The sequence below is a fragment of the Aegilops tauschii genome, chromosome 5 (genome assembly GCF_002575655.3).
Source record: "Aegilops tauschii subsp. strangulata cultivar AL8/78 chromosome 5, Aet v6.0, whole genome shotgun sequence".
NCBI classification, from domain to species: Eukaryota; Viridiplantae; Streptophyta; class Magnoliopsida; order Poales; family Poaceae; genus Aegilops; species Aegilops tauschii.
The window spans coordinates 48,056,362-48,069,021 of NC_053039.3; the positions used below are offsets into that span (position 1 = coordinate 48,056,362).

Genomic DNA, 12,660 nt, shown 5'->3' on the forward strand with positions numbered 1-12,660 from the left:
CCCGCTCAAGTGCCCATTGCATCTGGCTACAACGATTCCACGAGCCCTCTCGCGGGGGCGACGAGTGTCGTCTGACCCCAGACGAACCGATGTATGTCCCTCCGATATCTTCTTAGCGTGTCCCTCATCCTCGTCTCTCCCCCCCATTGCTCTTCCCACACTCTCGATTCCTTCTCCCTATCCAGCGGGGAACTACCACCATGAGCAGCACTCCCAGTCCCCCTCTCAACGGTCCAGATCGGATCGGATCGAGGCCACCACCTTCTTCCTCTCTTCCTTCACCATGAGCAGTAGCAAAAGCAAGGAGGCCGCCGCCTTCCAGGTCACCAGTCGCCGTCGCCCATCCCGGGCCGTCCCTCTCCTTATTCCCTTGCTTCCTCTTCCCAATTGCGAGATTAATCTCTGTTTTACTAATTTTATGAAACGAAACTGCAATTAGTAATAGGATCTTCAACGGGCATGTGTTCCTCCTTTGATTAATATATTATGCAATGCTGATCGGGAATTAAAGTGCTAAATTTTTTCTATGTCCGATCAGGATTCCTTCAACAATTAGAGATTTCATTTTTTCCTCCTTTGGCTTTGATCAATTCCATCCCTTTCATTCCTTTTTTGGCTTTCCTTCCTTCATTATTCTGTCAGATTTGAACGGTCCCATGAGAGCCTGCCTTACTTAATTAGAGATTCGGCTTTCCTTCCATTGTTCTTCTCTCTCAGATTTGAATGGTCCCCCATGAGAGCCGCTTAGTTCTCACACCCTTCGCTCATTAATTCATGTGACGGCTGCTTGACAACAAGAAAAACTTAAAGGCGTATATAAATTGGGAGGATTTAATGTAAGGGGGCGAGGTGGGACTATATTATGCATAATAGTAATTTTTTGTCTCTCCTTATGTGGGTCGGCTTCATTGAGCCCAGCGCAGGCTGCCTCCGCCTTGCCTTACGTGGATATAAGTGGGCCGGCTTGGAAATATAACGTCAGCCCAAAAGCTCATCGCTCGAGGGAGCAGTTTAACCTGCGAAGCATGGACTGGAGCAGTTTAACAAGAAAAAAGGTCAGAGAATAGTACCACCTCGGATGTAGGTAAAAAAAACAGAAAGCGTAAATTCCCGGGAAGAAGCGCATCGTGACGGTGAACCCACGGAGTCAATCCGTACTTTATTATTAAAAAAAATAGCACATAGCACATATGCCCGTGCGTTGCACCGGGAGAGAAAATCTATGTGTACTTAAATTAAATGTAATGGGAAGCGGAGTGGAGCTAGCAGCAACCGTATCTGAATTAAAAAGACTTACTCTTTGCCGCTGTACTAAAAACCTTCAGGATTCATGTCGCGCCAGTCCAAAGGCTTCGGAGGCTTCCTGTCGCTCCCATCCTCTTTGCCACTGGGCGAAGGAACTTACAATTCTCCTCTCTGGAAGCATATGTAGCTTCAAGTAGTTGAAGGTATGTGGATGCAGAGGAAGATGAGTATATGTTGAATGTTAATGTAATCGTAATCTAGAGATTATTATCAGCAAAATGGTACATTTGCTATGCTAAAATTGGTTAAAAAAAATGGTTTAATGGTAGCCTGTTGTATCACAGATCATAATACTGCTATAAATTTGTGTAAGCAAAAAACAAAAAGAAACATGAACTGCCATATTCAAATTCTATCAAACCAAGATACTGTTATTCATAAATATCTAGTGTAGATAACAATGCCCAATCTGCACGAATAGAATAGTGGTTAGGAGAACCAGTTAATTTTCTTGGAAAAACATACCGAAAAATAGAAGTGATGGAGTGTAGCAGATAATCAATAATGTGTTGGAACATTCATTCACATAGTAATAATCTATCAAATGCTAGCAGTAATGTTTCTCGCGGGATGGGCCAAAAACATCAAAGTAAACTATAGGCATCATCAACCTAAGATAGTATCAATGTTACTAAACACATACCTTAAAGTGCAACATGACTGTTAGTGTTTGATAGGTTGGTATGTGCCTCCTTAAACGCTGACCGGACTTGGGTCCACCTTGGCGCCCTCAGCTCACCCACCTCCTCATCCTTATTTTCAGTTAGTACCACGTACTCCCTGCCCTATAAGCTTAGCAGCATGTGCACCCGCTCCTGCAACACCAAGCCCACCGACCCAAAATTACACTATGAAGCATCACAAACTACAAGATGTTACAACAAGAACAACATTCAGGTCTACAGCAAAATTGAAGTCCACTCAATCATTTGTAATACATAACTTAGAAATATGTATTGACAATCAGAAGTGCTTCCTGTAAAAAAAATCTCAGAGGTTCTGCACCTGCAGGAACTTCCTTTTGAGTCAGAGACATGTAGACATGGCGGATTCCGCTGATTTTGGAGCGATTCCTACACGAAGCTCCTTGAACTGAAGAATGCGACAATAGCAAACCCATCAACTTGGTGCTTCACTATTTTCATTCAAATCAGCCACCTATGCAGGAAGGAACTAAAAGGGGAGGAGGGCGGACGGGTGAAATTTAAGAAATAAAGCTTTCGTATGTGCAACATCTCCATATGTTCCGACGTTCAACTTTTTTATTTAAAAAATGGGTCACAGCTTTAAATAACAAAACTGAATCACCTACAATTCATGATGTCACACAATGCTAACAATATATGAAGTTTTACCCATATCAAATGTTAAATGAATAATCACTTTCTAATTTAAAAGAGATACAGAGTTCAGAATAGTATGATGAATAAAAAAATGAAAATCAACTATGAGACACGAATGTCAGGTGGCTTGCTATGTTTTGTAGCACCGATCTCCATTACCAAAATTGAGATGCTGAGAAATAGGATTAAGAACTAAAAAATCAACAAAGCTTATCAAAAGATATGAAAATGTTACCGTATAATTATCAGACCATCGAATTGATCCTTTTTCAGATGTAGAATTCGTCATATTAGGCAATAGGATCAATGGACTCCTTGTGGGCTGACATTGAGAAGCATACAATGGTAATACAATTCACCAGATTAGCAACTCAAGTCCTTAACCCATGCCACTTCCTTTGTTAATTAGCAAAGCCAACTCCAATATGTCCGCTAAAGCATTGTCCATCTGCAATGTCCTGTTTAAGAAATTAAGACATCAAATTAAGCATAGGAGGCCACTCCAGTTCTGTTATCAAACTGCGGTGATGTTTCAGGTCCTTAATCAAATTACATTTGAAAAATTGTCAGAACAAATTAGATAAAATTAAACTATTAATTACTCATGTCTATATGATGACCCAAGCAAGGTGGCAACCAGAGTATGTCGGAATAGCTTTATTGAGTGCTTATATATCATGGCCCAGAATTGAAGGATATATGAAAAAAAAGTGTAGGAAGATAGAAGTAGATCAATAACAAAGTATCTAAAATTACCATACGTGCGAGATGTCAATGAGCCTCAAATGCAAGCAGTGCCCTGTCGAGCACATAGGCTGGAGCTAGGAGGCAAACCATGATATATGTGTAGATGTTTCATCTGCACAACGGATCTATATTTGGCTCACTGTTTTGTGATTTTCCTAAAGTAGCTAATTTGTCATCGACTTTATCCATTAAATCTCCATCACGTATGTCAAATTCCTGAACATGGAGACCGTCTGCCTGTAGCTAGCCTCTACAAAATAACCGGAGAAAAATGCATCTATCAGTGAGAAATAAACTTTTAGCAGTGTAAGTTTCCAGCCATATCAATCCTCGCTTTGAGACTTTCGACAGAGATCGGTTGAGGAGCTACAACTGTCTGTCAGGCTCGAGAGCCAGCAGCACAAACGACATGTACGTACCGCCAATAGCAAGACCAATGATGCCACGCTGGACGCTAATGGTTTTAGGCCTAGCACAGACGGACGGCGACGTCGACCTGGGAGACTCACGGCGGTCGTTGGGACCGTGCTGGCGGCGGCGGCGGCGCACCGCGTAACTCTAGAGAGGGACGGGGGATCGAGCGAGACGGGATTTTGGAATTAGGCATCGACGGATTAATAGATGGCTTCTGAATATCATGACAGAGACGGACATAGAGATAATTGAGAGAGAGGCGTCCCCAGCAGCTAGCTCAACCGACGTCGCTGCTTGTCGATACCTCAAACACCTGCAACTTGTAGCAGAAAAATCAGAGAAGGAAGCGCAGCAGCAGCTCCTCCGATGCAAGCGTTGGCTGCCATCACCGGAGGGGAGGGTGGGATGCAACAGAGCACGGATCAATTAACACATAAACCATACCAAAAAATTGAGCTCAAACAGTAGCAAGTTGATGAGCACGGGAGGCACATGGACCTCAAACAGTACCAATTTTTTTCATCTTTCAGTAGCAGCTCCCAAAATTCAAGATTGAACAATTGAACTAACAACTGCAGTTCAGTCAGGCATCAATTCAACTAACAAATTCATGGTTAACCTTGCTGTTCAATTCAAGGAACAATCAACACCTCAATGCCTCAATGGCCATGAACAAGAGTAGAGAGAGGAGGGGGTGAACTCACCTGACAGAAAGGAGGAAGCTCCATGGGTGGTGCGTCCTAAGCTGCAGCAAGGCAAGGTCGACGCCTCCTCCCTCAAGCATCCAATCCTTGCCCTGCACATCTAACATGGAGGATCAAACCAAATATTAGAGAGAGAAAGTGGGGAGAGATAGGAGAGGGGATGAACTCACCCCACGGCCACCGGACGGAGAAGCAGCATCCTGGAGACAGAGCTGCGCGTGGCAGCGTGGTGGGTGTCGGAGAGGAGGCGCCGGAGGCGCCGGAGCCCACCAGTGTGGAGGCGCATGAAACCCTAGCCATGGTGAGGGATTAAAGTCATCGCTGGTGGCCGGGAGAGGCGAATCCCGCTGGGGTAAAAGACCCAGCAGAGCAATGCGAGCTCGGCCCGGTGCTGCGCGGTGGCGGAATTCACCAGAGAACGCCGGAATTGGCTGTCATCTGTGGCGGAGGAGATGTGTCCAGGGAGAGAGAGAGGGTCGTGGGAGAGAGAGTTGGATGGGTGGGGGATCGCATTGATGTGGGAGGGGCAAAGGCCGCCGGAGGTGAGGTTTGGGAGGGACGATGCGATGGGTGGCAGCGGTAGCGGCGATCCAGCGACATGCTTGGCCTATGACGATGATTACTACGAAGAAAGAAAAGCACGACGGACGATATAGTTGGGCTTGATTCGCTGTGTCAGCTCATGGGCTGGTTCGTTCGCTAGGCCTATCTGGGTACCGAAGGAAACTGAACTGCGAAAACGAAACCGGGCGGATGAAATTTAGTACCACCTCGCTTATACGTTTTAAATTCAAATTAAAAGCGTAAATTCACAGGAAGAAAACGTATTGTGACGGTGAACCCGACAAAGTCGATCCGTGCTTTATTATTAGGGAAAGATTAGGGAAAGATTTGTCAAATTTGCCTCCCGAGCGGCCGGAAAAAAAGGAAAATTTTGGTCCCCCCGTTACCAAAAAGGAAACCGCCGGTCCCCCACACCCAAACGCGCACCAGGCGGGCGCCCTGGAGCGGCCAGCTCCGCCAATCGATCACGCCTCCACTCCAGCGCTAGAAAAGCTATCTCTCCTCCTCTCCTGTCCTTTCCTCCTTCCCCAAAAATCTTATTCTTCCCCACCAAAACTGGTTGTCTGCTAAGGAAAAACCCTAAATCGCCATGGCAAGGAGAATAAGCTGAGATCCAAACTGAGGAAATCAAGGGAAAAAGCTGCAACAAAAACCTGTGAGTTCCCCCTTCTCATATCCCTCCCCTTCCCCTCTAGGCATGTTGATCCTCCCTGCCTGTTGTTCTCTCAACCTCCTTGTGGAGATCTTGCTACCAGAAAAAAAAATCCCCAGGCACTGAAGCCAACAGACCCCCCTTTACTATGTGTTATGTATGAACTCCTGTACCATCTTTTGCATAGTATGTGCAATTCTGGGGGGTGAAAAAGAAAGAAGATTGATGGACCATAAAACCAGCAAAAACATGTGGAACTAGGTGAAAACCTTCATGTGCCAACTTTTGCATACTATGTGCAACTAGAGAAGCCTTGATGTACCAACTATACTAGCAAACATGTGCAACTGTGACGGCTGTGGTTTCTGAAGTTTCTGGTTTGTAGCACTGCACTAGGTACTTGGTCAGCTCCGTAGGCACCATCTCAGCTATGTTCAGAAGACCCCCGAATAGCCTCTCACACAAATTTGCTCCTTGCATTGGAGTCAGTTCTTTATTCAACTTGACAAATCTCCCTGGGGACGCCCTTATCCTACCAGCCTGTGACGGGCAGTCTGGATTCTCTCCTTCATTCATCTCAACTTCTGCGTTGACATCTTGGATATAAAAGAAAGAACAGTTGAGTGAAAACTTGTGCAAGTATATAACTAACCATGCCAACTAAAAAACGCCGGTGATTCCCCTTCATTTGATATTTTTAAAAATACAACTATGTAGAAGAATAGTTGAACCAAATGTTTTCAGTAAGAACTAAGAACTGCCAAAAACTTCACTGTCCCTTGTGCAACTAGATGACTAAGCACTGCCAACCTATGCTATAATCTTGTGCAACTGTGATAAAAGGGAGTTCCTACAATGACTATCCCAAAAATTTGAGTTTGCCTTGTGCAAGTAAATGAGTAAGCACTGCCAAACTATGTTATAATCTTGTGCAACTATGAGGAAAAAACACAAAGATATAATGCTCAGTTTGTTGGTTGCCAACTTTGATACATCCACTGTGCAACTGCAAAACACTTATGTGCAACTCATTGAACTATGATGTGCAAAAAAAAAGACAGAAACGGGATACTCCCCATGAAAAAATTGTGCAACTAAATGAGTAGAACACTGCCGTACTATTAAATCGTGCTATTAAACACATAATTTTTTGCTGTACACTAAAAATAAAACTACACGAATATGTATATTGTCTGACTTTGTAGACAAATCCTAAAAGTAACATGTGCTATGAGAAAAAGGAACTAGATATACACACATATCAAGCGAAAATGTGAAATGACAAAAAAAATACAACTAAAAACTACCTCATTAGCTGCTGCAGAAGATGAAGCGTCTGCCCCTCAAACTACAACATGTGTGGACGCCTTCCGTTTCTGACGTTTTACTACACGGAATTGTTCGACGCCCTACATTGAAAAACGTAGAAGAAATTACTACATTGGACAAACAAAAACCAATTTAAAAACCCCACATTGATCAAACACTAGTGCCAACTTGATACTCACCTGGTCATCATGTTCCTCCGTGTCATTGTCCCCAGTGCGTGGTTGGCGTTCAGCAGACCTTTTAGAATTTCGCTGAGCGGCACGGTTTGCAGAACCCTACATTGAACAAACATGAGAAAAAGAAATTAAGTAAAAAGTCAGATGGACTACACGCAAAAACAAATGGTTGGAGGGATTAAAAAAAGACAATGATATAAACATGAAGATACCTCCGCCTCACTGCCATCCATTTTGGTTGATCTGCATAAGACACAAAAACAAAAAGGGTTAGCTGTTGTACACAAACTCAAAAAGTTGCACAGTAGAGCACCCCCAGTTGCACAGAAAGACTGACACCCCAGAACTATTGTACAGAAAAAAACAAATTATTGCCTATTTCCAATAAAAAATGGCTAATAGAACGGATATATTGCATATTTAAAAGGCACCCCCTAGTTTGCAAACAAAAACAGGCACCATCAGTTGCACATTATAGCATCTCCCGGGGGTGCGCAAAAAACAAAAAAATCGCTATATTATATCTGAAAATGCCTAGTAGTGCTGCTAATTTGCACACAAAAGGAATCTTCTGGTTGGCTAGGTTTTATCGGTAAAATGACACCCAAAAAGCACACATATAGAAAACCCAAAAAAAGTTGGCTAGATTGCTGCTAATTTGCACACAAGAGGCACCCCAGTTGGCTAGATTATATTGGAAATTGACACCCAAAGCACGCATACAGAAAAAACAAATCTAAAATGCCTCGATTATAACTGATATTGGCTAGTGGTGTTGCTAATTTGCAGAAAAAAAGGGCAAACACCTGATTGCTAGATTAAACACCCAAATGACACATATAGAAAACCACAAAAACAGATTTGATAGAGTATATTGGAAAATTGGCAAGCGTTGGTACTAATTTGCACAAGTAAGGGTCCTAGTTGCACACAGCAGGGGAAAAACACATGAACCATCAGATCCACCACAAGGCTGGCAGATTTAGTGGAGTATATTGGACACTTGGCAAGGATTGGTACTAATTTGCACATGTAATGGTCCCTAGTTGCACGCAATAGGGAAAAACACGCATGAACCACCAGATTCACCACAAGGCTAGCAGATTTGGTAGAGTATATTGGAAAATTGGCAAGTATTGGTACTAATTTGCAAAAGTAAGGGTCCTTTGTTGCACACAGCAGGGAAGAACACATGAACCACCAGATCCACCACAAAGGCTGATAGATTTGGTAGAGTAAATTGGAAAATTGGCAAGCATTGATTCTAATTTGCACAAGTAAGGGTCCCTAGTTGCACACAGCAGGGAAAAACACGTGAAACACCAGATCCACCACAAAAAGGCTGGTAGAGTGGCTATATTATCTCAAAAATTGGCTACTGCTGCTCCTAATTTGCACACAAGGGGCAACCTAGTTGCACACGGAGGGGTAAAAACACACATCAATAACACCAGATCCGCCGCCACGCACGAGATCCATCACCGCGAACCACTCCTCCTCCCTGAACCACTCATCCTGTACATACATATAGGAGCTCTCCCCTACTGCAACGCAAAAATCGACGGGAATAAGTACGACCCTAGCCCACCCCTGCCAATCCCGCTGAGAACCAAACGGAATAATCCGCGAAAACGACCTCGACCTCGCCAGAAAATAAGCACAAGAGAAACGACCTCGACCTCGCTGACCTCAACCTCGCCGTAAAACATGCAACGTCACCGAAAAAAGGGGGGCGGGCCATTGGAGAAACAGAGCACAAAGAGAAGGCGCGTGTGGGGAGCCGTACCTATGCCGCCGCGAACGACGATCCTCGCGGCGCGCCCCGGCTTTGACCGCACCCTCGCTTCCGCCTTCGACCGCACCCTTGCTTCCGCCTCTGCAACACCCAACGACGAAATGGAGACTGCCGCGAGAAGTGGGGGATAAGGGCATGAAATTCGAAACCGCCACCCACTGTGCATGACGACTCTCACGAAAGGAATTGCCTCCCCGCTCTATGACATGTGGGCCCTAGGGGTGGGTCGTCTCGCGTGGCGCATCGCGACCAGACCAGGCGACCGGTTCACGTGCGGTCCAGACAGAGGGCCGCGACCCCCGACCAGGTACCACCTGAAGTCCCGGGCCGTCCGATACAACAAGATCGCTCGGCTCTCGTTCGGCCGCTCATTCTGTCGAACGAGCGCGCGCACGATTAAGATTTCAGGGATATTTTTTTAGGGGAGAATTGCTTACAGCAAAATTTACTAGGTACGTAGATGTTAGTTCCCCTCAAAATTGACTTAATTACTAAATGATAATTAATACTCCCTCCATTCCTAAATATAATACGTTTGGTAGTTCAACTAGGAAATGTGCCCGTGCGTTGCAACAGGATAAACAAATATTTTCACGTCCCTAGTGGTGACACATTCGTATTGTCGCGTCTCCTCTTCACCGTCGTCGTCAATGATAGTCATGTTATTCACTTATTCACAATAAAAGTGGTGAATCCTAAGGCTATGAGCTTGCTTACTCTAGAATGCCACTTCGTGAGCTCCTCTACAACGACTTGTAATTCTACGGACTTACGATGATGGTGGACGCCATCCTTATCGCATCTTTACTTGATTCATGCACCATTCCTATATTTGTATGCAATTGCCAACTCCCAAATGGTTTTGATGCAACTATGAAAGTTGAGAATGCCAACTCATATGATACTGTTGTCAACTATTTGAAAAGTTGAGAATACCAGCTCCTAATTAATTGTTGTGCAACTATTAAAGTTCAGGATGCATCTATAGAAGTTGAGGATACCTCACCTTCACTAGGAGCCACATCTCCTTCTACAACCATTTTTGGTCTGTGAAAAAACAGAAAAAACAAATTAGTCGAAGCAACCAAATGTATAAAAGAGAAAAGATGAGCAAAAACAATTGATATAAAAAAATGCCATGAGGTAAGCAACTCATGCTAATTTTTCAAACACAACTATAAAACAAAAAAATATGTGCAACTTGATGCACTATATGGCCAACTGGGCACACATGAGTGTGCAACCAAAAAAATAAGCATACACATTGCCTGAACATGATTTAGGCACTGGATTCAAAACTAAACTAGTTGTCAACCGTGCAACTAGATAGCCCTTCCCCGTGCAACTGCATAAGTGTGGCTAAGCCAACTAGGATATGTACGACTTTGACTTGCAAACTCCTGTACGAACACATACCCTTGACAACAGGGCACATATAAGTGTGCAACCAAAAAAACCACACACACTGCTTGAACATGGTTTACACAGTGTATCCATCTGAATACCATCGATTGTGCAACTGGTTAGCCCTCATTGTGCAACTTCATAAGTTGGCTAGCCAACTGAGATATGTTTATGCATCATCCAACTATGTTTGCATTCTTGTGCAACTATTACAACACACTAGCCAACTGGTTACTTATATGCATGCAACTTACGAGAAAGCATAGAAACCAAATAGATGCATTTACAAGAAAAAAAGAGGTACAAAATGTAACGAACGTATGAATCTCTACAGAGAGTATCATGTTTAACGAGAAAATTGCAGTCTAAACAAGAATAGATGGATCGAAATAGGTTCCTGAACGATAGCAATAGTGACTTTATTAGAACAGGTCACCGTGAAAATCCAACTCAAACCCACCACTAAAAATCCTAATCACCGTACAAACCCACCGCTAATCCTAATCGCCGCAGCTCCTTAAGCAAGATGCCGAAACTCCTGTACAGATCAACACTCCAATCATCAAAATTCCAAGCATCATACCGGAGATTGACTAGCAGGATCACAAAAAAGTGATGCATCTGTACAATGAATTGGCTGCATTTCCTGAAAAATATACATATAAGGGGTTGAGTTAACAATCTGTGAGAATGAAAATGTTGTTAATATTTCTGTACTAGTACTATTTGGGTAAGGTAGCAGACTAGACACGCATAAGTGGAGGTGGATTAGATGACTAAATGAAAATTGATAACATGTAGATGAACTGCACAAACACCAAAAGTCTGGTTGCTCCCATCAATATCTGGTACTAGATCAGATTACAATAGTTAAGCTACAAAATTTGTATTTTTGTACTTCAGTTGCCATAGAAAACCAAGTTGAATCAACATTGCAAGTAAATTTCCCGAGTCCAGATTAAATATATGAACTTTTCAGAGTAAACTTATGAAGTAGGAAAATGACAGCAAAGGCAGATTACTAGTATTAACAAGATTTAGGTCCAACAACGTTCATTCCTGTAAATCAGGGAGGGTGTTTGGGGGGGGGGGGGATAGATCAGTGGAGGGAAGGAAGGGGAATACTACCTGCATGTGATGGGCACTTGCGTCGGCGACAGAGCCCTCTCGGCCCAGTGCGAGGATTCGCAGCCGTGCGGAGCCGCCATGAGCTCGTACAAGCCTCATTGCACGGTTTGTGCGCCGGAGGCAAGGCGCCAGGCCGCGCTGGCGAATCAGCGGGGAGAGGGGGGTTGAGGGGAGCGGCGCTCAACGGCGGAGAGGCGTGTGCCCGTGATAGAAGATGAGTCGCGGCAGTGCCGGAGGTTGGGGACTGCTTCCTGTGGCGGCTCATGGTGGCAGGAAAGACGCGAGGCCTGCTTGGTGGCGATGGGCAACCGCGATGGGAGGTCGGCGACGGCGATCTGGCATCGTCAGGAGGCAGCGCGAGGGAGGAGACGAGGAACGCAGCGGCGATGGTTAGTGGAGGACTGGATAAGATTTGTTTTTGGACCGATCTAGCGAGCGGCCGGCTGCTCGCTAGTCGTCCCGAGCGGCCGGTCTAAAACAGACAATTTTGGTCCCTAATCATAAAAGGTAATTTGTCCCTTCCAATTGATAAAACAATTCTAATTAGAAAAAGTATCACGTACTAAAAAAGTACTACAAAGAACAGATGTAAACGCATTTATTTTGGGTTTTCAAATTTTTAAAAAGTCATAACTTTTAGATCGCGCTTCGGAATTAAGATCCGTTTTCACCGTTGAAACCCTCGCGACGTGCTCTTCAAAAGTAGATCCCATATGGGGATGTTTCGACGAACTAGTCTTCCTGCCAACTAAATACCAATATATGTGCAACTAGAATACATGCCGCGCCAACTAAGCATATGCGTGTGCCAATAATCCTTCTGCCAACTAAACATCAATGTGTGTGTAACTAGACTACATTGCCGCTGTTGGAAATATGCCCTAGAGGCAATAATAAATGGTTATTATTATATTTCTTTGTTCATGGTAATTTTCTATTATTCATGCTATAATTGTATTGTCCGGAAATCGTAATACATGTGTGAATACATAGACCACAACGTGTCCCTAGTAAGCCTCTAGTTGACTAGCTCGTTGATCAACAGATAGTCATGGTTTCCTGACTATGGACATTGGATGTCATTGATAACGCGATCACA

The 12,660-nt window shown here is 44.1% G+C and overlaps 1 protein-coding gene across 8 annotated transcripts; it reads right to left on the bottom strand.

The window, feature by feature from the left end:
- Nucleotides 1-347: 347 nt before the first annotated feature.
- On the bottom strand, nt 348-12,373 carry LOC109753788 (uncharacterized). Of its 8 annotated transcripts, none has more exons than XM_073499757.1 (14): nt 11,562-12,373; nt 11,017-11,079; nt 10,036-10,076; nt 9,021-9,110; nt 7,447-7,477; nt 7,238-7,333; nt 7,037-7,138; nt 4,684-5,244; nt 4,514-4,613; nt 2,884-3,106; nt 2,311-2,397; nt 1,949-2,120; nt 1,298-1,416; nt 350-1,030 (listed from the first exon to the last, which is right to left on the bottom strand). In XM_073499757.1, the coding sequence occupies exons 1-7, from the start codon at nt 11,639-11,641 to the stop codon at nt 7,117-7,119; spliced, it is 423 nt and encodes a 140-aa protein (XP_073355858.1). In that variant the 5' UTR covers nt 11,642-12,373; the 3' UTR covers nt 350-1,030; nt 1,298-1,416; nt 1,949-2,120; nt 2,311-2,397; nt 2,884-3,106; nt 4,514-4,613; nt 4,684-5,244; nt 7,037-7,116. The 8 variants fall into 8 exon arrangements, with proteins under 8 accessions (XP_073355861.1, XP_073355860.1, XP_073355858.1 ...); XM_073499756.1 differs by having other exon boundaries at nt 351-1,030; nt 1,298-1,432; nt 4,514-4,605; XM_073499755.1 differs by having other exon boundaries at nt 351-1,030; nt 1,298-1,432.
- Nucleotides 12,374-12,660: the final 287 nt, after the last annotated feature.

Excerpts from the sequence above, each read along its gene's own strand:
- LOC109753788 (XM_073499760.1), bottom strand. The coding sequence starts at position 11,641 with ATGGCGGCTCCGCACGGCTGCGAATCCTCGCACTGGGCCGAGAGGGCT. Across the intron at positions 11,080-11,561 it reads CAAGTGCCCATCACATGCAG|GAAATGCAGCCAATTCATTG; the intron begins GTAGTATTCCCC and ends TATATTTTTCAG. Across the intron at positions 9,111-10,035 it reads AGATGTGGCTCCTAGTGAAG|AGGCGGAAGCAAGGGTGCGG; the intron begins GTGAGGTATCCT and ends TGGGTGTTGCAG.